The sequence below is a fragment of the Drosophila bipectinata genome, chromosome 3L (genome assembly GCF_030179905.1).
Source record: "Drosophila bipectinata strain 14024-0381.07 chromosome 3L, DbipHiC1v2, whole genome shotgun sequence".
NCBI classification, from domain to species: Eukaryota; Metazoa; Arthropoda; class Insecta; order Diptera; family Drosophilidae; genus Drosophila; species Drosophila bipectinata.
The window spans coordinates 26,501,749-26,526,577 of NC_091738.1; the positions used below are offsets into that span (position 1 = coordinate 26,501,749).

At 40.6% G+C, this 24,829-nt stretch overlaps 1 protein-coding gene and 1 long non-coding RNA gene across 4 annotated transcripts in view; one reads left to right on the forward strand and one right to left on the reverse strand.

Annotated features, from left to right (window-relative positions):
• The window catches only part of LOC138926203 (uncharacterized), a 36,242-nt gene extending 32,814 nt beyond the window's left edge, over positions 1 to 3,428 (reverse strand). The window contains exons 1-2 of the long non-coding RNA XR_011442611.1: positions 3,353 to 3,428; positions 1,548 to 1,574 (exon numbers count right to left, since the gene is read on the reverse strand). This is a non-coding gene — a long non-coding RNA (uncharacterized lncRNA). The remainder of the gene's footprint in view (positions 1 to 1,547; positions 1,575 to 3,352) is intronic.
• A 101-nt stretch (positions 3,429 to 3,529) lies between these two features.
• Parp1 (Poly-(ADP-ribose) polymerase) lies at positions 3,530 to 16,281 on the forward strand. 3 transcript variants are annotated; one of them, XM_017243597.3, is made up of 6 exons: positions 3,530 to 3,731; positions 4,886 to 5,027; positions 5,085 to 5,415; positions 12,239 to 12,769; positions 13,047 to 13,616; positions 14,922 to 16,281. In XM_017243597.3, exons 1-6 carry the CDS (start codon positions 3,618 to 3,620, stop codon positions 16,210 to 16,212), a joined length of 2,979 nt encoding a protein of 992 aa, XP_017099086.2. In that variant the 5' UTR covers positions 3,530 to 3,617; the 3' UTR covers positions 16,213 to 16,281. The 3 variants fall into 3 exon arrangements, with proteins under 3 accessions (XP_017099086.2, XP_070135468.1, XP_070135467.1); XM_070279367.1 differs by lacking the exons at positions 13,047 to 13,616; positions 14,922 to 16,281 and adding exons at positions 10,861 to 10,934; positions 11,007 to 11,989 and having other exon boundaries at positions 12,239 to 12,375; XM_070279366.1 differs by lacking the exons at positions 4,886 to 5,027; positions 5,085 to 5,415 and having other exon boundaries at positions 3,585 to 3,731.
• The last annotated feature ends 8,548 nt before the right edge of the window (positions 16,282 to 24,829 follow it).

Genomic DNA, 24,829 nt, shown 5'->3' on the forward strand with positions numbered 1-24,829 from the left:
CTTACTCAAAATTTCTAGTAGTAAAAGAAATCCAAAATAAATTAAATATCGAAAATAAAGTAATGGAACTTCAACATTTTCCACAAGCCAAAGTAATAATGACCAATAATGAACCGAGCTTTACCTCGGCCCAATTTAAATCTTTCGCACAAAGGTGCAATTTAACTTTACATTACGCAGACCCGAGGCACAGCACGTCAAACGGACAAGTTGAAAGGGCACATTCTACATTAACAGAATTAGCTCGATGCATTAAGGAAGAATTTAATTTAACTGACTTTTCCGAAATAGTAATACGAGCCGCTCAAGAATATAATCAGAGCATTCATTCTACAACGAACCAAAAACCTTGACATACTATATAATAAAATAGAGCACGATAACATTCCTCAACTTTTGAAAAATACTCAAGAGAAAATGTTGGAAACACATAACGAAAACAGAAAAGAAAAAAAATATCATGTAGGACAGGTAGTCCATGAAAAGACACACGGGGAAAGAAATAAACTTAAAACCAGATTAAAAAAACAAATAGTTAAAGAAAATTTACCCAACAAAATAATAATCAACAATAGAAATAGAATTATTCACAAAGATAATATAAAATTCTATGTATTTATATATCATCCTTTTTTTTCTTTCCTTTCCCAGAAAAGGTTTTATCAGGTGCTCATACTACACCTTATTTTATTAACAAAATCTGAAATAATTGACTATACAAGTCACGAATATCTTTTATTTAAGGACAATAAAGACGTATTGACGTACGATTCATACGCAGATTTATTCCACCTAACTAACTTAAGCTTTTATAAAGAAATAATAAATTTGGAATCAGGTAATATTAAAAGGGATAGTAATAAAAGGTCACAATGGGAAATTAAATATGACATAAAAGTATTAGAACTAATTTTATCCAAATTAATATCAACTAGATCAAAAAGAGGGATAAATGAGTTAGGCACCGTGTGGAAATGGTTAGCTGGAACTCCGGAGCACGATGATTTTATTACAGTTCAGAATAAAATTAATGAATTAATTGAAAACAATAATAAGCAGTCTATTATCAATTCCCGATTATTCACAGAAATAGAATCTCTTTCCGATGATTTTAAAAAAGTATTTATTGATCAAGATCTACCACTTCGAAAACATCGTTTGCGATTATTAACATTTGATCTGCAAAATTTAATTGACACAATCACTCTAGCAAAAATAGACGTTTTTAATACCAAAATTTTAAACAATGATGACATCTTGGAAATATTAAAACATGAACAAAAACCAATAATTATAGCTGATTTAATGGACAGCTCTTCTTTTAAAATCGCATTGCATAAAGAACTTTTAATAATTTATATAAAATACCCAATAATAAAAAACAGATGTGAAATATATCACGCTAGAGCGATTTCCCAAATCGATGGAAAACTAGTATTAAGCAATCAAGTCGCAAAATGCGAAAATGTTTTTTACGAAATGTCTAATTTTAAGAACAAACTTTTTAATAATTATTGCACTTTAAGTAACAAAAAAACTTGTTTTACCCGATTATTAAATGGTGAGAAATCAACCTGTAAAAAAATAAGAGAAAAAAATAAAAAAGATGGTGTCATTTTTATAAATGGGAACAATATTGTTAACAACTCCCATTTAAACGGTTCGTTTTTAATAACATTTAATGGTACAACTAAAATTAATAATATCTCATATACCAATTTGGAAAATAAAATTCTTGAATACGTAACTACGAACCACTTCAAAAATTATGAAATATCCGATTACATATTATCAAATAACTCTGATATTTCTTTAGATAATATAAACATTTTAAACCCTTTCGTTAAAATTAAGAATACTAAAATATCACTTTCCTTTGTATTATTAATTTTAATTATTATATATTTGATTCTTGCACTTATTATAAAATACAAAAATGCTATATTATTTGTAACCAAAAAACATCGGCCTGAACCAGAAAAATCTATTAACCAAGAAAATTTATTAACAGAATTAAGAGATCATTTAAACGAATTTCATATTGAATCGGGACGATCCATTTTAGAAGGGGGTGAGATTTCCATGAGGTGAGTTATACAGGCCACTTATGAATTTTATAAACAATATTTTCAAACTCTGCATTTGCTTTCGGCTTTGTCTTTGGCTCTGTGGTACGATCTCGGTTCCCCATAAACAAATCAAAATCAAAAGTAAACATCAGCTTCCCTCCGAAGCCCAATAAATTACGCATTTTGCGTTTCAAGTACCCACCAAATTGCATCGATCAGCTTAATCGAATTTCACAATAAGATGCGACATTTTCATCTTAAGCCTCTAATCTAAACACAACTGATGGCCGAGGTTCTTTGGATCAGATTTAGAATTAAGAAGTCAGTCCCTTTTTGACCGAGACCGCGAACGGTTGACAAAAAATATTTAAGAAAAATCAAAAGTGTCTTGTAATAATTACGTTTAATAAATAGAGGTTTAACACCAAGTTGTATAATTAAAAAATAAAATTTACATTTTTTTAATTCACCGAACTACAAACAATTAACTTACATTTACCATAGCCTCAGTCTGGGCGAACTACTGACCCACTACTTCAGAACACGGAAAGGGAAGATCCCAAAAATGGTATCACAAGGGAAGTCCCTTCAAATGGCAATTATTGGCAATAGTGTGCGGACCCACGATACGAGAGTTTCGCCGCGAACCATTCGGCCGTTTTGTACAAATTATGTTCCATTGCCCAAACCGTGTCGCCAACCTTTGGATACCACTTTCTCCAGCATTTTCCCCGTCACCTGCATCTGTTTCAATCGGTGCATCATGGTTCTCTTTTAGAACCTACTGCTTCATATCCGTCGGCACGTATAACTTCATTCTTGGGGCGTAGCAAAAATTTGAAACAAACTTAAGCTGCATGGGTATTGTAGGAATCTCCAAGCCAAATCCTATTACTCTATCTAGTATAGTCTCTGGGTCCACGCGCTCATTCGTGCGGACGGACAGACGGACATGATTGTATCGGCTCAGCTGTTGATGCTGATCATGAATATTTTTTAAGTGCTTGGAAATGATTCCTTTTCTATGTTGCGTACATTCACACGACTCATGTACATTTGGATGAAATTTGTTTTTCAGAAATAAGAAGAATTTGTTTTTTTGAGCAACTGCTTGATATCTATATACATATATACAAAACAATCGTAACGCATCTGCCGTTTGGAGTTGGATTTATGATTAACTAACGTTTCGGCGTTAGTTGCTATATTCTTGTTACATGAACCATAATGACAATGTTCCCGATTTTAATGCTAGAAATAGTGATAGTGATTCAGATTCTCACTCTAAAAATTCGTTTTCAATAGACATTTTTCTACGAAAATTAATGTTTTAAACTTTCGTCGAAAACTCGAATCGCTGGCCGAATGTAAACTGAAAGAGTGCATATCCCAAAAAAAAATTTTTTTTGTGAAAAAATATCGATATTTATATTAATTTTTATTTCTGTCATCTCTAACAGAAGCCCTAAATTTACAGATATCGATAAATTAAATAATCTTTGAATCTGCGGAAACAATTTAAATCATTTATAATAATAAAAATTGAAAATGGATGTTGAGCTACCTTTCATGGCCGAATATGCTAGGACTGGCCGAGCATCTTGTAAAGGATGCAAATCCAATATTGCTAAAGACAATCTTCGAATTGCTGTAATGGTTCAAGTATGTCGAGAAAAAAACGTTCGCGACCCAACAAATATGTATGTAGATTCATATGACATACTACATACCCTCCTTAGCTACCCTACGAAACGTTTATGTGGCTACTAAAACTAATATTTACAAAATGTTGGCATTCTTGTATGTGCGTTTGAACCAGTGCGTTTTTGCCGTCATTCACCCAAAATAAAAAAAAAACAAGAAAGGAAAGCTAACTTCGGGCGGAGCCGATGTTGATATATCCTTGCAGTTTTTGCGGATATATTTCTCAAAAATCGGATATATGTAGTTGGCCGATCCTTATGAGAATATCATAATATAACCAATTCATTACGATACAAAATTAAAAAAAATACCCAACTTCTATCTTCAAGAACACTAAAATTGGTATTTTGTATGTTGGTAAAAACCATTTCCGATCGTTCAGTTATATGGCAGCCAAAAGATATAGTCGGCCGATCGTTATAAAATTTGGTTGGAGGGATTAACTAAACCAAAATGGAATAGAATCCAAACGAAGTTTCAATTTTCTCTCTGAAAAAACACGAAAGTTCGAACATTTCCGATTTTTTAGTTATATGGCAGCTATAGGATATCGGCCGATCCTTATGAAATTTTGTGGGTCGTAATATTTTGTCAATAATAGCATTCGTATAAAATCCGAACTCATTCTAAAAACACCGGAGCTATAGCATTTCCGATCAATCAGATATATGGCAGCTATAATATATAGTCGCCCGTTCCGACTATATGTAAGTCGACTATACCCTATAAAGTATATATATTCTTGATCAGGATCACCTCCTGAGTTGATATAAGCATGTTTCTACGCGACATAGTCTCTCAGTTTTAAACTTATCGACTTAAAACTTTGCACACACCCTTCTTTCCTTTGCACGCAGTATATATGTAATTCGGAACGGCCGGGATAGGTTTTTCAATGGCAAATGGTGATTATTCATGACTAATCATTTAACACAAACGAAACTTTCTGTGAAAATTTCGATTTTACATTAATGTAAGTGGAAAAAGAATGTATTTATGGCCCCATACAAAAGTGTCTAGACGCTCCGAAGATGTTCCGATTTGAAAATCTATACCTAGTTTTATTTATAGTATATAGTTTATTGATTTTAATTTATAATTTTTAAACGCAGTCTGCATTTCATGATTCCAAAATACCTAACTGGTTCCACAAAAGCTGTTTTTTCCAAAAACAACGACCAACTTCTGTAGGTGACATTCAAAATTACGAAAATTTAAGATTCGTTGACCAAAAGGACTTAGCAGATAGTATTGGTATGTACTTTTTATAATTATTGTATGGTTTATTATTAATGTCTAATCTTTTTTAAGGCAACTTAGAACAAATCTGTGAAACTAATTCAAAAAAAAAACGTAAGGGTGATAGTGGGCCACTTAAAGACTTCGGAATGGAGTATGCGAAGTCAGGTCGGGCATCCTGTCGTGGATGTGAACAAAAAATTAGTAAGGATACCATCCGAATACGTAAAACGGTCTATGATACTGAAGTGGGAATGAAATATGGTGGCCAACCGCTATGGCACCATTTAGAATGCTTTGCTCAACTTAGGACTGAACTAGGCTGGCTTGCTTGTGGAGACAATATGACCGGCTTTTCAAACCTAAAGAGTGAGGATCAACATGATGTTAAAAGGGTACTTCCGTAAGTAGACATTATTTGTACGCTCGTTATCAAATAAAAAAAAAACTTATTGATGATGTAAATACCTGCTACATACGCGTAAACCTTCCCAAAATATACCAAAATATCTGGTATCAATTTAGATCTTACATGTCTAAGGCAAGAAGGCGCTTACTTGCGAGCATTAGCCCATTTTGTCCAGGAAGACATTACTGCCCAGAAGTAGCTCGAAACCGGAATCGGAAGCACGCTAGTAAAGGCGTGGCTCACCTTGCGACGGAAGGACTCCGTACCCGGATATCCGGTTGTGATTGTGGCGCCATTTTACTGCAGAGGTTTTTGGATGGAATGAAGATGAAACCTGTTGGCTACCATTCGGCAGTCGGGAGGTTGTCGTACTTCACGACCATTTAGGCCGTTTATGAAGCTTCTTTGGAAGGCAACGGAGACCAAACCTTCTGCATATGAATCTTAAGGCGAAGCCACCGATTTAGGATGGAGATTGCGTCTTTCTAGTTTGTGGGTTCGGTTAGCGTGACTAGGGGGCCGACTAGTCCTCAAAAAAGAATTTTCCTGTGGATATGACCTTGTAAAACTGACTCATAAAACTCTTGACCTTGGTGTAGTTGGGCAAAAGGAGCACTCATGTTGCTTTTAAAAAGTCCCTGGGCAGGACTGAGGAGGCTCCCAAAATGTATTGCCGTTGTTAGAGTACATATGCTGGGGGCAACAACGTCGTGCAATAAGCACAATCTTAAGCACAGACTCAAAAAAAAAATTACCATTCGTATTTACTAATGTATATATGTTCAAGTATATTTAACTAAAGATTATACAATACATAGATGGGACATCAGGCCCAACGGTCAATGCACATGTATATTTTTACAAGTATGTAGATAAACGACTCGATTAGCTTATGGGTGTATGTAGGCAACTGAGTTTCAATTTAAGGGGTTATATACCTTCTTTGTCGAAGAAAATGAGCAAAGCTCGTATTTTTTTTTAGGTATGTAGCAATTATTTAATTACACGGATGTTTTAATTTTTTGATAGTACACTTTTTTAACAATGTTTGTGCAAAATTTGGTGGAAAAATATTAAATAGTTTTTAAGGGGTGGCTGTTTCCCTTAGAGGCCTTTTTTTTTTAGAGCCTTGCGGTGACAGTTCCCCAGGTCAAACAGGTCAACTTAAACCATAAAAGTAAAATTATTTCATTAGTTTAGAGTAATCTCTTGTGCTTGAACGATCGATTTTAAAATTTTTTGTTTTTGTTTGGATATGGCAGCGTTTTATGCTAAAAATGAACGTTTTAGTCTCTAGAAATTTCACTAAAAAATTTATTTCGCCGAAAAAAAAGTTTGCGCGTGAAAAGTCGATCGTTCAAGCACAAGAGAATTTCATTACGAACATTTAAAAAAAAATTTGAAGTAAATCGGTTCAGTAGTTTTCCGCCAATCCATGTCACCGCAAAGTCATTTTTCAAGAAACACCATTTCGAGATATTCGCGTTTAAAGTTTCAAGTTCAGTTTAAGGCCGCAACGAGGCGTGCGATTAGGAGCGCTGTAACTTTTTTTCTACTGCTCCAATCTCTATGAAAATTTGGGAGAATGTTCTCAAGGAGTTGTTCTTCAAGATAAACCACTAAAAAAATTTTCGTTTTTTTGAAAATAAAAAAGGTATATAACCCCTTAACGCAAGAGCCAATAAGCCAAACGGATCGGATTATCTGACCAAAAATAGATCTCATTTAAAAATCTCATGAACCCTCTAACTCTAAAAACACCAAAGTTATAGCATTTCCGATCAATCAGTTATATGGCACCTATAGGATATAGTCGGCCGATCCCTGCCGTTCCGACTTATATACAGCGTGCAAAGGAAAGAAGGGTGTGTGCAAAGTTTCAAGATGATAGTTTTAAAACTGAGAGACTAGTTTGCATGGACGAACAGAAGGACATGCTTAACTCATGATGCTCATGATGAAAAATTATCATCCTGAGGAGTTTCTTATCGAGGTCCCGATTTGATTGGAGCGCTTAAATTTTGGTGGGCCCTCCAATGGGGATACCGTGTACAAGTTGGCAAAAGATTCGCTGCTGTGCATTTTCTGCCTGGTGGTGAAGAGCCAGGTCTAGTGATCGCGTTGCTTCCTTACGGCGTATCTTTGCAGCTCATCATCTGATGTTTTGCCAATTAACCCGCCTTCTCCTCTTTACACGCACAAGATTTTCTGATTTAATTTTTAGTATCTGTTTGGGTCTACTTCCTTACCCTGAGAAGGTAGATTTAAGCTAGTTGGCGAGGGTAATGTAGTACATCTCCGATTCGGAGCGAGTTCAATGTGAGAATTACGGTTTTTTTTTATATTTAAGCCATTTAGTTTTAGGCTACGTCTGGCTGAAAGGGTGTTTGGTTATTTCTGGGCTTTAAAGAAGCGTCAGCACAGGTGGGTGGTCTGATGTTAAGTTTGAGACTGCTTTGGCCCTCATTGGATTGCGAGGTATGTTTTTTGTCACCACAAAATCTATAGGTCTTGGAGCTTACGTTGGTCTATTGGCCAGTATGTGGAGCTTCCGGGTGAAGTGTAGTCCAGTTTATTTCTCACATTTATTATTGCATTGTACAAAAGCCTTCTCGAAAGTTACGCTGAATTCGATTTTCCATCTCAGATCGTAGAGCGTCGGCCTCGGTTGAAGTGTGGTTAAGGCCTTTCGTTTTTGTTTACACTGTTGCTAACATTGCTAACGGAACGGAACAATTTGAAACTATTTCCGACCAACTCATAAATTTTGTTGACCAGAGAGTTTGAGCTTTTCTTTCTTCTTATCTTTCTTTTCTTTTCCTTGGCAAAAAATTTGTTTTGCAAATGTGTATACCTAAATACCTTATAACCAATCGCTTTTGCTCCCAAAATATCAAACATTAATTGCATCTACTTACTGAGATATGGAGTTGCTGTGGCTGGAGTTGCCTACAATACACGCAGACCATTGACAACACTGGCGAGTTGTTTATTCACCAAATAACGCAAAACTTATATTTCATTGTGTGAGGGCTTAAAAAGTCAATAATAGTTAAAATTTATTCTAAAAAATGTCTTACCGCAGTTTAACCTCCCACACTCCATGACTCTTTCTAAACTATCGGTATCGCATTGGACCCGCGGCACCTTCGTGAAGAACATTTTCACACAAATGCCGATGGCCATCCATGATTCGCAGGCTGTCCCGCCTGATTGATAAATCAGGAAAGGAGAGGATAGAGATAACCTCTCCATTAAAGCTTCCTCTACGTCGCCTCTACGCCAGTCTCGGCGCGGTGCAGCTGGGTCACAAACGAAGACAATGTCTCTTCGACGAAAAGGCTTGTCTCTGCGGCACCACTTCTCTTACCGTGTCAGCGTGGGCAGGTACTCCAAGACCCACCCTCCCTCACTGTTCTCGCGATGCGCCATTGTTTCCTTGTTGCTCCTTCCTTTACAATGCTTCCATCCAGATCAAGGTTATGTGGCGGATAAGCTACTCTTAACAGTATTCTCCGCCTCTGTCACGAAACTCTCCAAGACGTGCTTCTTCTTCTCCAGTTCCTTCACTGTGTGACGCAGCACACTGTTCACGCACTGCACTATTCGCTCCCAGAATCCGCCCTCTGACGGATACGATGGGCAATTAAAGATCCATTCAATGCTCTTATATGACAGCTCCGTCTGGAGCCTCTCCGGCACGAACACCTCGCGGCATCGGCCGCGCTCTCTGCAGCTTACACTGGATGCATCCATAAATCGTCTAGCGAATCACTCTTCTCAGTCTCGTGATCCAGATCCTGGTCCACATACACATTTTGATAATTTTTCCATACATGGGCATCGCGCACAATTATCTCCGTGAGACTGTGCCGGTGCACACTCCGTGGTCCTGCCTAGCGTTGTCCATCAATCTGCACGTCGCCCAGGTCCAAAATAGTGACGTGGGATCCTGAACTGTTCCACTTTCTCCATCTCCTTACGCCAATTCATGAAGGCGGTGTAGATTTCAGCCGGTAGTGGCTCGTCTAACGTCGACATAACCATGCTTGAGAATTCCCTTTTTATGGCAACTCTCTTTCCATCTAGCATAATGTGAGCAACTTTGTGGTACTTTACTAAAAACCTAAAGTCGTCCGTGTCTGGCTGCCATCGCATTCCCAAAATCTTCTGCTCGGCCTCGCCCCATCCAATACTCTGGGCGTTATCACTGGGTCAAAGCATCCTCTGTACCGCGTGCGAACTAGACAAAAACTTGTATTTCTCCGGTTTCGCATGTATCTTCTTCACTTGGGTAGATATCTCAATCGCCTCGCTCTCCGTGGCGACACTGCCCACATAGTCGTCTACGTAGTGGTAATCCACGATGGCCTTGGCCGCTCTTGGGTCCGAATCCAGGAATCGCCTGGCATTCACAGTCTTCACATGATGAGCCGAACTCGGTGAGCATGCAGCTTCAAAGTTTATCACGCACATCTCATAAACTTCGGGATCTTGTTGGTCATCCCCGTCACTCCTCCGCATAGTCACCAAAAAACAGTTTTTTGCACATCAGGTGCGCAAAAGGTCACACTAGAACCGTTCACCTGTGTCTCCTGAACGAACGGTCTGTGCTTAACCAAAAACAAATTTTGCATGTCCTTTTTGCTCTGGTTATTCGCTGACCATTTTGCAACGAGCGAAGAAAATAAAAGTCTTTTGCCTTTGTATGAGTGTATGTACATATATGCGAATGACTTGTAATTTACATGTTGTAAGCCACATGTAAATGATAATGATATAAAACTGCAGTCGCCCCATCTGAGTGCGCTCGCACACGTTGTACTGGCTGTACCAGCGACTCAGGTGACTGTTGAGAGGGCCTTTTCACCGCTTCACTACATTTTAAGCGAGCGACGAAGCTCTTTAAGTGCAGAAACTTTAAATTCTCTACTTGTTGTTAAGCTAAACACTGAATAAATAAAAAATATAATGTTAAGATTTAATAAATATGTTAAAGCTGTTACTAAACGTTATTTAAACTCTACTAAAAACAAAAGACCATTTACGATGAGTTTTTCGTTTTTTCGCTCATCAGCTGACTCTCAATGAGTGAGCGTTCAGTTGAATCGCTCACTCTAGGTTGTTGTTGAGGGAGCATAAAAACAACCCCGAAACGGAGAACAGTTAACCGAAAACAAAAACAAGGAGCAACGAAAGTTCAGTTCAGAGCGAGAGCACACGAATATTGTCTTTTTTTGTTGTCTTAGTGAGCACACCGAAACGAAAAACGGTAAACTGTTATTTGTGAGCTCTGAAAAAAATACAATTCGTAAATATTACTGGGCAAACTGCCCGTAATTCTTCATTTTCTTCTTTATTTGACGCTTTATCATAGTTACGTGGCAGCACAATGTTTTTCTTCTTCCATAATAATCCCGTCTGGTATCGGCGTTGCAGCGCTGGCTGGCATACTCGTTCCTCAACACATGTCGCGTGGACGAACCTCCTCCAATAATCTACAGACCTACCACGTTAGTAGCTTACGACTTACTCCCAGTACGCCTAGATCTTCAATCAGCTCTTTGTCGATTATCGTCAAATAGGAACTTTCATCCAGCAGCGCGTGAATGAACCTGCTTCCCACCTTCGTATAGCGCCACCGGCAATACACGGAACAGAAGTCTTTCTCTGTTCTCTTCGACGCAGCTATAATTCCTTTCCGACGTCGGCTGAGCATCCATAGATGACGATGCTCCTTTATTTACTCGGACGCCTTCCCATTGACCAACACCCAATTAGCGCTTCTCGCAATACACGGAATAGAATTGTTCTCCGTTTTCGTCGACGCAGCTCAAATTCCTTTCCGACGTCGCATGAGCATCCACAGATGACGATGCTCCTTCATTTACTCGGATTTACTCGGACTCCTTCCCTCTGTCCAACACCCGATTAGCGCTTCTTCAATTTCCTCCTGCATCCACTCACAGGGCATTCTCTCAACACAGCGCCGATGAACCGTTGGCAGTTCCAAATGGCATGTTGTCCACACATGGGACAACTGCTCAGTCAAATTTCCGCCTCCTCATCATGATAGCGGTAGATGCTAGCATGAAGAAATTGACGCCCTGGAACTTTTACGTCAAAGTCTGCTACCACGCAGACCACAACAGTCGGATAGGGCTGAATACCTGCAGCATGCCTTGCCCATTCCACTCGTTTGCTTGTCAGGAGTTTGGCCACAAGCTCCTCCATAAGGAGCCATTTGGTTACCCAAATGCTGGTCTGTCTTTGCTGACTGCAAAAAGGTCTTTTCGATACTCAATTGCGTGGCGAATGCGACGAGCTTTCCCAGATTGTGCTCCGTTATTGCAGGCAGATCTCGGATGCTATTGAATTGGCTGCGTATAAGTGGCTCCGGTCGGCCGCATCTGCTCCATTACTGGAGCATTGCTGGGGTGAATGAACAGCGACTTCTCCGTCTAACGCGGTGTACGCGCCACAAATTCTACCCGGAGTTGCCTACAATATATACAGACGCACCATTGAAAACACTTCCGAGTTGTGTATTCAACGAATAATGTAAAAGGTATATTTTATAATAGCTAAATATTATTCTAAGAAATGCCTTACCGCCGTTTAACTCACAACGCGCCGAAAACTTAGTATAAGTGTGCTCGATTCCTTCATAGGAATCGGTAGTTTAGCTACCGCGACAACATCTGTTATAAGGACGGTGCATAAGGATCTAACAAAGCATCCAGGAAGTCCCATTATTAATTTTTTTCTAATATAGTGCATTTTAAAAATATTTTTTTTAATTACATTTATATTACAGGAAAATAAAATCTGAGGAATTACCGCCTACTAAAAAAATAAAAATGGAAACAACAGAAGATAACAAAGACCAAAAAATCATAAAACAACTTGAAAACGAAAACGTTACATTATTTATGTATCGTGATAAACTAAAAAGTGAAGTAAAAAGAATAGATATTGAGAGCCTATTAATCACAAACAATCAGGAACCTATAACCGGTAATACTGAAAAACTTTTAGATCAAGCTGCTGATCTGTTGACTTTTGGATCAATTGAACCATGCCCTGAATGTGGAGGATCTCAATTTATTTTTAACAAATTTGGCTATTTATGCAATGGAAACACTACAGAGTGGACTAAATGTGCGCATTTGTTGAAGAAACCCACTCGGATGGCGTGTAAAATACCAGATGTTCTGAAAAATATGTATTCGTTTTTAGATTCTGTACAAGAAACACCAAAAAATCGAACTATTCAATATATTCCCCCCAGTGAATCTACTATTTCGAGGAATTTAACTGTAAAAACAGCCAACGAAACATTAGATGGGTGAGCATTGAAAATATTTTTGAATTAGTATTCTCTAACCAATATTCTTGATGCAAAACATTGCCATCTTCCATTCTTAAACAACACAAACTGTATTTACGTCCTTCGGAAGTTTCTAAATTTCTTTAAAATTCTACCCAAATGCATTTTATTAAAAATATAAATTTTGTTTAAAAAAATATTTAATTTATCCAAAAAAATTTACGTACTTAAAATCCCAATCAAGGTATAATCCCTATTCAAATGATGGATTTAATTGATATTTCATTTTTTTCAGCCCCAAAGTCATTCGAAAAAAGCCTACATTGTACAACTTAACATTTTCGCACGTAGGAATGAAACATAAGGAGAATGATTTAAAAACCCGTATTCAAAAATTGGGTGGAAAATTTGAAACTAAAATATCGGAAAGTACTATAGCAATTATATCCACTGAAAATGAAGTGAAACGAAACTCCCAAAGAATGTTGACGGCTCAAAAGTTTGGCATTCATGTTGTTCCTATAGAATATTTAGATGTAGTTGAATCCGATGCTGACGGAGCTATAAATTATATTAACAGTTTGAGTCTCTGCAATTGGGGGTCAGATCTATCAAAAAAGGTCCCTCAAGATGAAGTTAAGAGCTTAAGGTCAAATAGTATTTACACTAAATCCGCACCAAAATCGAAGACTTTAAAGATTAAAAATGGTATGGCCGTTGATCCTGAAAGTGGACTGGAAGACATTGCCCATGTATATGCAAGGGGAAAAGACAACTACAACGCAGTGCTTGGATTGACTGATATTCAACGAAACAAAAATTCATACTATAAGTTACAGCTTTTGGAAGCTGATAAAAAATCAAAGTAAGTAAGCCTTATAATACCCTTGAAGAGGGTATTATAATTTTGGTCAAAAGTGTGAGACGTCTCCGACCCTATAAAGTATATATATTCTTGATCAGGATCACCTCCTGAGTTGATATGACCATGTCCATCTGTCTGTTTGTCTGTTCCCACGCGAACTAGTCTCTCAGTTTTAAAGCTATCGACTTGAAACTTTGCAGATTATATTTTTGGTCAGTTAATCCGACCTACCAAATTTCTTACCGATCGACTATATCTTATAGCTGCCATATAACTGATCGATCGGAAAGGGGTTCTGGTAGAAATACCAACTGTGGTATTCTTGAAGATAGAAGTTTGGGACTTTTTCTTAGGTTTTGTATTATAATAAATTGGGGTATATTATCATATTCTCGTAAGGATCGTCCAACTATATCCGATGTTAGCGCTATATTTTTTTTGGTTTTTTTTTTTTTAACTGCAAGGTTATATCAACTTTGGCTCCGCCCGAAGTTAGCTTTCCTTTCTTGTTATTCTTTTTTTCCTGATAAAGGCTAACAAACCACAATAAACTCCCAATATGTATACAAGTAGACAGAGCACATACTTTTGATGTGCATTGAATTCATCAAACATTTCTAGCACACGTATTATAACCGAATCACTCGAGTAAACAACAGATATTTATCAAAACATCAAAACAATTATACTCTAGTAAAAATGCCTTGGATTCTGACTTAGCTACAGTTCAACGCAATGAATCGTTTAGCAGCAATTGCATAAAACGATTTGATCGAAGCCTGCTTCGCCTATAGAGGGGCGAAGAAAATAGGTTCATGTAAAATAAAATCAGCTGACGTTGGAAGTACTTGAATAGAACTCGTTTTGTCTTAATAATACTCGTTGCAGTTTTCTGATGTATATACATGAGTACCGGGTTTAAAAAAACAAAACTAGTTTATTTTATTGTATACTTCAGCCCGATAATGATCAATTTCCAAAATGGTGTCAAGCTAGTGGTTAATGATTCGTTTAATATTCCAAAATAAACACTATATCATGATATGCTATTTATATTCTTGATCGCAGAAATTTTTTATTTTTTTTTTTATCAAAATCTATTAACTCGGACATATTCGTGGCGCTGTGCGGTGGTGGTCTTTAAATATGCGCCAGGATCATACCAATTATAAGATCTGTAACTTTAGTATTAGAAGAGAACAGAGTTGAACATTTCTTTAATGCAATTTTTGACAAATACTTTAATTAAATTAAACTAAAATATGTAATTATGTAATCGGTTCTCATATATTTCGTTATTCGTAGGTACTGGATTTTTCGCTCCTGGGGCAGAATCGGCACAACCATAGGAAATTCAAAGCTTGAGGAGTTCGGTTCTATTGCAGAGGCTATAAATACATTTAAAAAAGTGTATGTTGATAAAACCGGAAATGATTTTGAAAAAAGAAATCAATTTGTGAAAATGGCTGGTCGAATGTATCCAATAGATGTTCAATATGAAGAACACTCATCTATTTCAAATCACTCAGATTATTCTTTAAAGTCTAATTTAGAGCCATCTGTGCAAAATCTAATTAAGTTAATATTTGATGTGGACTCAATGAAAAGCGCCTTGTTGGAGTTTCATATTGACTTGGAAAAAATGCCATTAGGTAAGCTTAGTTTACAGCAGGTTCAATCTGCTTACACTGTCGCCGCAAATATTTTTGATTTGATAAAATCAGGATCCACAACCGCAAAACTAGTTGATGCTTCAAATAGATTTTATACATTGATTCCTCATAATTTTGGAGTGAAATCGCCGCCAATAATTGAAACGATAGAGCAGGTTGAAAGTTTGGTTCATATGCTTGATTCTCTAGCGGAAATAGAGGTTGCATATAGTTTTATAAAGACCGAAGACTTATCTGATAATAAACACCCTTTGGATAAACATTATTCCCAATTGAAGACTAATCTAGAACCTCTAGACAAAAACAGTGAGGAATTTTCTATTCTCAAAGATTATGTAAAAAACACTCATGCTTCCACACATGCCTCCTACGTACTCGAAGTGGTGGACGTTTTTAAAGTGGCTCGTCAAGGAGAAGCTAGACGATATAAGCCTTTTAAAAAACTTCATAACCGTAAACTACTATGGCATGGTTCTCGTTTAACAAACTTCGCCGGTATTTTGTCACATGGTTTAAAAATTGCTCCACCAGAAGCACCGCCAACTGGCTATATGTTCGGGAAAGGGATTTATTTTGCTGATATGGTTTCTAAATCGGCCAATTATTGTTGCACGAGTCAAAAAAATTGTACAGGACTAATGCTTCTCTCTGAAGTGGCTTTAGGTGATATGATGGAACTAACTTCAGCCAAATATATTACCAAACTACCAAAAAATAAACACAGTTGCTTCGGACGCGGACGAACCATGCCGAATCCGAAGGAGAGTTTTATAAGAAAAGATGGCGTCGAAATACCAATTGGAAAAGCAGTTACCAATGAAAATTTAAAATCGTCTTTATTATATAATGAATACATAGTATACGATATTGCTCAAGTTAATGTTCAGTATTTATTTCGAATGGAGTTTAAGTATAAATATTAATGAAAATGTATATTGTTTAATGTAATACACATAATTATTTGTAAAATTAAAATTTTTAAAGGAAAGATACTTTTAACGAGTAAGTTATCTTTTTAAAGTTGCAAAGTGCGCGCGCGGCAGACATAAATACTCTTAAATGAAACTTTCACTAATATGAAGAAAAGCAAGGAAAGCTAACTTCGGGCTGAGCCGAAGTTAATATACCATTGCAGTTAAGAGCGTATATACAACGTAAATTTCGGATATAGTTGGCCGATCCTTATAAAAATATCATAATAAAACCAATTTATTACAATACAAAATAGACGAAAAAGTCGCAAGCTTCTATCTTCAAAAATACAAAGTTGGTATTTTTAACCAAATACCATTTCCGATCGTTCAGTTATATGGCAGCTATAGGATATAGTCGGCCGATCGTTATGAAATTTGGTATTATTTTGCCAAAAATAGCATTCATGCAAAATGCGAACTCCATCTCTAAAAACACACCATTTTTAATCAATCAGTTATATGGCAGCTGTAGGATATTGTCGAAAGGATATCTATAATATAATATAATATAGCTATAGGATATATAGTAGCATTCTACAATAACCTATGGAATCTTTTTGCGGCAGCATCGCCGGATATTCTTGGGCCGGTCCTTCGAGCCGGATATTCTTGGATATTTTTCTACCAGCAATTCCCGGCATTTTACCGCCGCAAAATAAGTACTATATTTTTCCGTCTCCGTCTCTCTGCCGGTCTTCAGTAGTGGTCCGAACATTAAATTTCGTTCACACGGCTACAAGTTTTTTTTTTTCCTTCCGTGTCAACTCCAAGTCCGAGTTTTGCGACACAACGGCAGTTTAAGATTTTCCACTCTTCTTCGTCTTTAAATTCTGCAAATTTTTTCATCCGACTCCATTTTGTGTGCTTCGCCATATTCCTCGCCGTTTTCGGCTTCTCCGTTATTCACTTTCGGCTACTATTCGCTTGCCAACGGTCGAGGCATATGTGCATCCATATACATACATACACACATACATTTTTTTTCGCAGTGCAATTAATCCGAGAAATATTCACAAGTGAACAGTAAAATTGTGTGGTGACAAAAAGAAGGCATAATTAATATTGGCCAGCGGGGTGTGAAATAGTTCCGGAAATTTCCAAATTCACCGAACAGTCTGCCGCTTTCGTTATATATTAGGTTGTCAAAAAAGTCTTGCAGTATTTTTATTGAGTTGTTCATAAAATTGGTTACAATAATGCGATTAAAGTAAAATTTGCGCCGTTTTGTTCGATGACGCGTTCCCAACGAGATGCCAACTTTATAATGCCCCTCTCATAGAAGCTCGCTTCCCTATTGGCAAAAAACTCGGAGAGCCAATTTTCACAGGACTCTCTTGTGGCCAACTTCAGACTACCAAGCGTGTTCGCCATGGACAGAAACAGATGGTAATCACTTGGTGCGAGATCCGGACTATACAGTGGATGCAAAAAAACCTCCCATCCGAGCTCCCGGAGCTTCTGGCGCGTCACTAAAGATGTGCGTGGCCTGGCGTTGTCCTGGTGGATGACAATTCGGCCTCTGTTGATCAAAGATGGCCTCTTCTGCATCAGTGCTGTCTTCAAGCGGTCCAGTTGTTGGCAGTACAGGTCGGTTGCCAATCGCAATTGAGCGTTTGGCCATAGGGGAGCAGCTCATAGTGGATTATTCCCTGCCAATCCCACCAAACACACAGAAGAACCTTCCTGGCCGTCAATCCAGGCTTGGCCACCGTCTGGGTCGCTTCACCGCTTTTGGACCACGACCGTTTGCGCCTTGCGTTATCGTAAGTGACGCACTTTTGATCGCCAGTCACCATACTCTTCAAAAACGGTCGATTTTGTTGCGATTTAGAACTGATTCGCATGCGTCGATATGGTCGAAGATGTTTTTATGCGTCAATTCGTGTGGCACCCATACATCGGGCTTCTTAGTGACTTCAAGCATCTTCAAATGGTTTATAACGGTGCCCAGCTCTTGACCGATGCTACGGCTGCCACTATGCCGGTCTCTTTCGACCAATTCACCGATTTTATCGCAATTTTCGACTACAGGCCTTCCGGACCGTGGCGCATTTTCGACCACCTCTACACCAAAACGAAAACGTTGAAACCATCGTTGTCCATAAACTGCACAAATTTTATTGACGGCTTGAGATGTATTTTTGCCTTTATCGTAGTAGTACCGTAAAATATGCCGTATTTTCTCTTTATTTTGCTCCATGAATGCGACTCTATAACTCACGAAAGACTTAAAAGAAAAGCGCGTGAATCAATCAAACACGTGTTAGCGCGTGAAATGAGCTTTCCAAAAAGGTATAGTATAACCTGATGCGACGAATAAAACAAGAACTACGCGCTTTCAGTGCCAACTAGCAAAAATACCGCAAGACTTTTTTGACAACCTATTATATATATTGGAGAATGGAGAATGGGGGGGAGCATACAGGTCAAAGTGTCTGATTGCATTCAACTTGGTGAATGCCAGCATGATCACTGCTTTCCTGTCACTGCTTTCTTCAGGCCTACGCACTACCTCCACGTGGTTCTCCCTGGATTGTCGCTCGACAGCCGTTGAGTGGCAAACTAAAGCGCGCGACGGGAGTCCTAACTCTACAAACTAGGTTTTGGCGTAGGACTTGAAATCCCCCCATGTATGGTAAAACACAATTTCAGTGAAGGAAGCAAGAGAAGCCTCGGAAAGGAACCGATCTATCGTTGACGACCATAGCAAGCGTAAAAAGGACAATGATTTGAGAGTATGCACCTGGAACGTACAAACATTGTACAGACCTGGTGCTGCTCAACAACTAGCAGATACCCTCAACAAATGTAGGGCTGACATCACTGCTATCCAGGAAATGCGATGGATAGGACAAGGCTGCATAAAGAAGAAGATCTGTGACATTTACTACAGCTGTCATCCAGAAGGGCATGAATTTAGTTGTGGTTTCGTTCGTTGTAGGTGCCAGGATGCGGCGCCGAGTCTCTCACTTTCGGCCAACAAACGAGAGAATTGCAACGATCCGAATTACTGCCAAATTCTTTAACATCAGCCTGATATGCGCACATGCCCCAAGGGAGAAAAAGGATGATGCCACCAAGGACGCTTTCTATGCGGAGCTCGACCGAGCTTATGGCCGCTGTCCTTCCCATGTCCTTCCTTCCCAAAATTCTCCTCGGCTATTTTAATGCCAAGGTAGGGCGAGAAGACATCTTTGGTGCCACCGTCGGGCGATTTAGTCTACATAAGACCACCTCGAGCAATGGTTTTAGATTAATAGGCTTTGCAGCTGCGCATAATATGGTGGTTCGTAGTACTGGATTCCGTCATTTAGACATCCATAAAGCATCTTGGCTCTCTCCCGATCGACTGACCAGAAATCAGATCGATCATGTTGTGATCGATGCAAGGCACGCATCTAATATACTCGACGTGTGATCCTGTCGGGGTCCCAACATCGACTCCGACCATATTCTTGTTGCAGCTAAGATTCGCACACGGTTATGTGTGGCGAAGATTGCACGTCGAAGTGCGTTAAGAAGACTGGACGTCGGAAAGCTGCAATCACAACAGGCAAAGAATGCATTCTCCACTCACGTCTCGGGGCTATTAAGCAGAGCACCTTCAATAGCACCTTCACCTTCGGCAGAAGAAGTGCTTGAATTGTCATGATCAAGAGTGTCATGACGCAACAGTTGCAAAGGACGCCGCCTACAGTTGAACACTGCAGGCTGGGGCGACACGAGCTATTGTGGATGTATACAGGTCGAGAAGAAGAGACGAAAAACGCATTTTCAGACGCAAGAAGAAAGAGCAGGCTCTCGCCTGAAAAGAAGAGCAGGCTGTGAGAGCACAGAGAGCAGCAGACGCAGAAATGAAGCACGTAACTTCTACCAGAGGGTCAAGCGTCTGACCCAAGGATTTAAGACTGGTGCAATGGCGTGCAGGGACGATGATGGAAATCTTGTCACAGAAGCAGAGGTCGTGCTGAGGTTATGGAGGGATCACTTCTCGAGTCTGTTATCTGGCTGAAGCACAGACTCTGGAGACTATGATCCACGAACCCCAATCTATTGCACTGATATTGAAGTGCCAATCCCAAGCCATATCGAAGTCAAGGATGCAATCCAACGGCTTAAAAACCACAAGTCTGCAGGTGCTGACGGCCTGCCGGCAGAATTGTTTAAGGCAGCTGGTGATATGTTGGTAGGGAGCATGCACCAACTAATCAGTAAGATATGGCTCACGGAGAGCATGCCCGAAGTTTGGAACCTCAGCATGATCTGTCCCATCCTGAAGAAAGGTGATGCTACGGTGCGCACTAACTACCGCGGAATTAGTTTTCTTCCAGTTGCATACAAGGTCCTAACGAGCGTATTGCTGAAGCATTGATTGGACCTTATCAGTGCGGGTTCAGGCCTGGCAAGTCCACTTTTGACCAGATTTTCACCTTGCGCCAAATCCTGGAGAAGTCTTACGAAAAGCATATCGACACGTACCATCTCTTCGTCGACTACAAAGCCGCATTTGATAGCCCCCGGCGAGATCGCCTATATGCCGTCATGTCTGAGCTTGGTATACCAGTGAAGCTGACTAGACTTTGCAGAATGACATTGAGCAACACCATCAGCTCTGTCAAGGTAGGAAGTGGCCAATCCGAAACCTTTACTACCAAGTGTGGCCTCAGACAAGGTGACTCGCTGTCTTGTATGCTCTTCAATATTTTAATGGAGAATATTATAAGAAAGGCTGGTGTACATCGGACGGGCACGATATTAACCAACAGATGTGTCCAGCTCCTTGGTTACGCTGATGATATTGATATCATTGGCCGCACCAAGCGTGATGTTACAGGAGCCTTCGGGGCTATTGAAAAGGAATCTGCAAAAGTAGGACTAGCAGTGAATATGGAGAAAACAAAGTTTATGGTGTGTTCTAGCAGAGAATCGTGGCGTCTTGATTCTCAGCTGACTGCAGAAAGCTATAGCTTTGGGTCCGTCAAGGAGTTTATCTACCTAGGCACTGCTATAAGCTACCTTTGTGCTATAAGCACAAATGATGTCAGTCTGGAGATTAAGCGGAGAATAACACTTGCCAACAGGTGTTACTTTGGGCTCAGTAGGCAGTTCAATAGTGGAGCTCTCTCTCGACGCACAAAAACCACACTCTACAAGACGCTCATTCTTCCAGTACTCCTATATGGTGCGGAGTGCTGGACAGTGACGCAGACAGATGCAGCTGCTCTTGGTGTGTTCGAGAGAAAAATTCTTCGAAAAATCGTTGGTCCAATCTGCGTAGACGATGTTTATCGCATCCGATACAACCACGAGCTGTATGAGCTGTACGGTGATGTTGACGTAGACTTCGCTGGCTAGGCCACGTTGCCCGTATGGATGAAGACGCTCCGGCTCGTAAGGTGTTTGATGCGGTGATTGTTGGGACACGAAGGAGAGGACGACCCCGAACGCGTTGGCAAGACCAGGTGATGGAAACCCTATCCACACTTGGGGTTACCAACTGGCGAAGGCGCGCTCAAGACAGAGACGCGTGGAGGCGCTTCAGGCCGAGACCCGATAAAAGGGTTGTCATGGCCATATAATAATAATAATTACCATATATATAATTTTTTTTTCTTCCCCAATCGTCATTTTTTACACCACATAACTTTTCTGTTCCCCCAGTTATACAGTCCACATATCAACGCTCCACTGTGCCAACATATGCCTCAAATGCTCTTACATATATCCGTTCTTGCATGCGTGTTCATATACTTCCATATATTTTCTGCCTCCAATTTTAGGAAATATATAATTGATAAAATTAAATAAAAATAAAATTTTCTTAAAACCAACAATTATAAACCGCCATACTACAAATCCGTGATTGTGCCGCTTAAATTCTCAACCTAGCCGTCGCAGTAGCCGTGTTGTGTTCTTTTTTAGTGCTGTTTTTTTTCCTTTGGGGTGAACTACGTTCAGGGTGCCAATTAGTCAAAAATTAATTATTATTAATTATTTATTTTTTTTGTGTTAAATCCAAGCAAAAGTCAATTCCACCTTTCCGGCTCCGCAAGTTCGAAAATAGTTATAACAGAAATATGTGTGGTACGAGCCACACTTGTATAAATATACATATATAGATCGTTATCAATTTTTTCCGAACGAGCTCGAATTTTCCGGTACTTGTCCATTTTCCGCTGCTTCTACTCCGCATCCTGAAGTTTTTTTCCACATTCGAATTTTGCAGCACACGACTTTCCTTTCGACATCGGCACCACTAGTTCCCACTTGTTCCTTGTAATCGCATTTCATCCGCGATCTCACCGTTCTCATCACATTAGTGTGTCCGGCCAGGCACCTATTGCGCAAGTCAGTCAACAAGCGTTGACCAGCGAATTGGACTCTGAATATGCCCACGGGAGACGACAAAAACCCGCGTTCGATCCCAGCCATCCGTTTGGACAGATCCCAATGCGCATCTCCGCGGACGCCTCTTTTGAAGCCTAAGGCGACCAGGGGCAACGAGTGACGAGTCCGTCAATACAATCCCTGGTCCTTCTCGCTCCGTTGCGAGAAGAGGCAGACTCGCTCCGTTGCGAAAATGGCTCCAAGTGCGGTCGCTGAAAAAGTTCATCGCCACAACAGATCGAATTAGCCAATTTGAGGCTAACATAAATACTCTTGGCGCCCCAGAAACGGAAATAGGCTCCCAATACATGTGCGAAGTCCATCGGGACCAAATTCGGGCACTGTGGGAGAAGGTGGAGAAGAGCTATGAGAGCGGCTCCGATTTGCTAGCCGTGCCCGACGACAATGCGGCCACCTTGACAGTGCTGAAATCGAAGTAGAGCTACTGTTACTCCGTCTATTCGAGGTGAGAACCGGCGGCTATTGGTCAATAGCCAGTTGAAGATCCTTTTCAACATCCAGGCTATTTCTCAAGAGTCCGGGGTCGCGCTGAAGGAGCTGCAAGCCACCATTCAGAGTTGTCCGACAGCCCTACAAATGTCCTCCATCAATGTTGAGGCTTGGGACTGCCTCCTGGTATTTATTATTTCCTCAAAGCTCCCCAAAGTCACACTTTCTATGTGGGAGCAATCCGTACATAATAAGGCCGAGATTCCAACATGGAAGGAATTAGATAACTTTCTCACAGAGCGCCATCGCACTCTGGAGGCCATCGACTACGTCAGGCCTAGTGGCTCCGGGCAATTTCCGACAAGGTCGGGACTTCCTACTGCCCCTGCTCAATTCATACGAGACTCGAGTGGTTCCGGGCCAAAAGGGCTGCGATCTCTGTTCGAGGGAGAACCAGCCCATTCGCTTATGTCACACGTTTCGTAGAAATGGACGTAAATGGGCGCTCTGACAACGATAAGAGGAAGCAGTTATGTTTACATGCCACAGCCGACACCACACCCTCCTGCACCGCGGCAATCCGTTCGCCACCGCTCCAAGTCCGCCTACGCCAGCAAACGGCTCAGAGGATCAGTCGAATGTGCAGGTGTGTTTCGCTTCCGGGTCAGGAGCAGTCCTACTGGGCACGGCCCTTATCAACGTGTGCCATTTGGGGCGCACCGTCCAGGCACGAGCACTGATAGACTCAGGGTCCGAAGCGACTTTCATAACGGAACGACTGTTCAACCTTGTCAAGTTTCCCTTCAAGACGATTCACGCACAAGTTTCCGGCCTTAATCAGACCATATCCGCACAGTCACTAATTATGCCATTTCTCCATTCGGTCGCCGTCTAGACCCGGGCTACAATTAGAGACTGCGGCTTACGTTCTTCCGCAGTTGGCAGGGAATCTGCCATCATATCCGATTCCGCGAGATCCCGATATTTCCCTGGCGGACCCCAACTTCTTTGAGAGCTCCCAAGTCGATGTGTTATTAGGATCTGACATTCTTCCGTCCATTCTCCTCGGTAATTCCAAGGCTAACATCTGCGGGTCGCTTCTCGGTCAGGAGACAATTTTCGGATGGGTGCTGACAGGCCCATTGTCTCCAGCCAACCCCCGCAGCGTATCTGTTTTTTTCGCACGAGTTGGCCACAGCCTCGGTGACTCACTGGATCAGGGAGATGTGCCCACACAGATCAGTTCGGAGTCGGATTCAGGTTGCGAGCACAATTCTGTCTCGACTCCTTGTTCAATTTACGCATCGCATCCCGCTGCACGGTGGCAATCAGCTGATGATCCGTCTGATCCGGGCCAAATTCTGGATTCCAAGGTCATATTCAGCACGATGTCGCCACGTCCACGCAGCGCCCAGTCACTGAAGAGCAGATGTATCCGAGGTACACAGACCTACCGATGCCGAGTCTGCAGTGGGATCCATCCGTTAAGGAAGTGTCGGCGCTTTCTACGTCTCAGTGCCGAGAAGCGGCTCCGGGCGGTTCTCGTGAACCCGTATTGCTCCAGCTGCCTGGCCCACGAGCACTCCAACGGATCGTGTCGGCGTGTCGTAGAGAAGCCGCGGGCTCGTCGCCAGCCACGTCTAGCACCGGCCACGGAGCACGGGAGACAGTACACGGAGTGTCTCAGCTGGGGCTCGGTCGTCGTCCGCCAACTCTCGGCGCGGTTCGG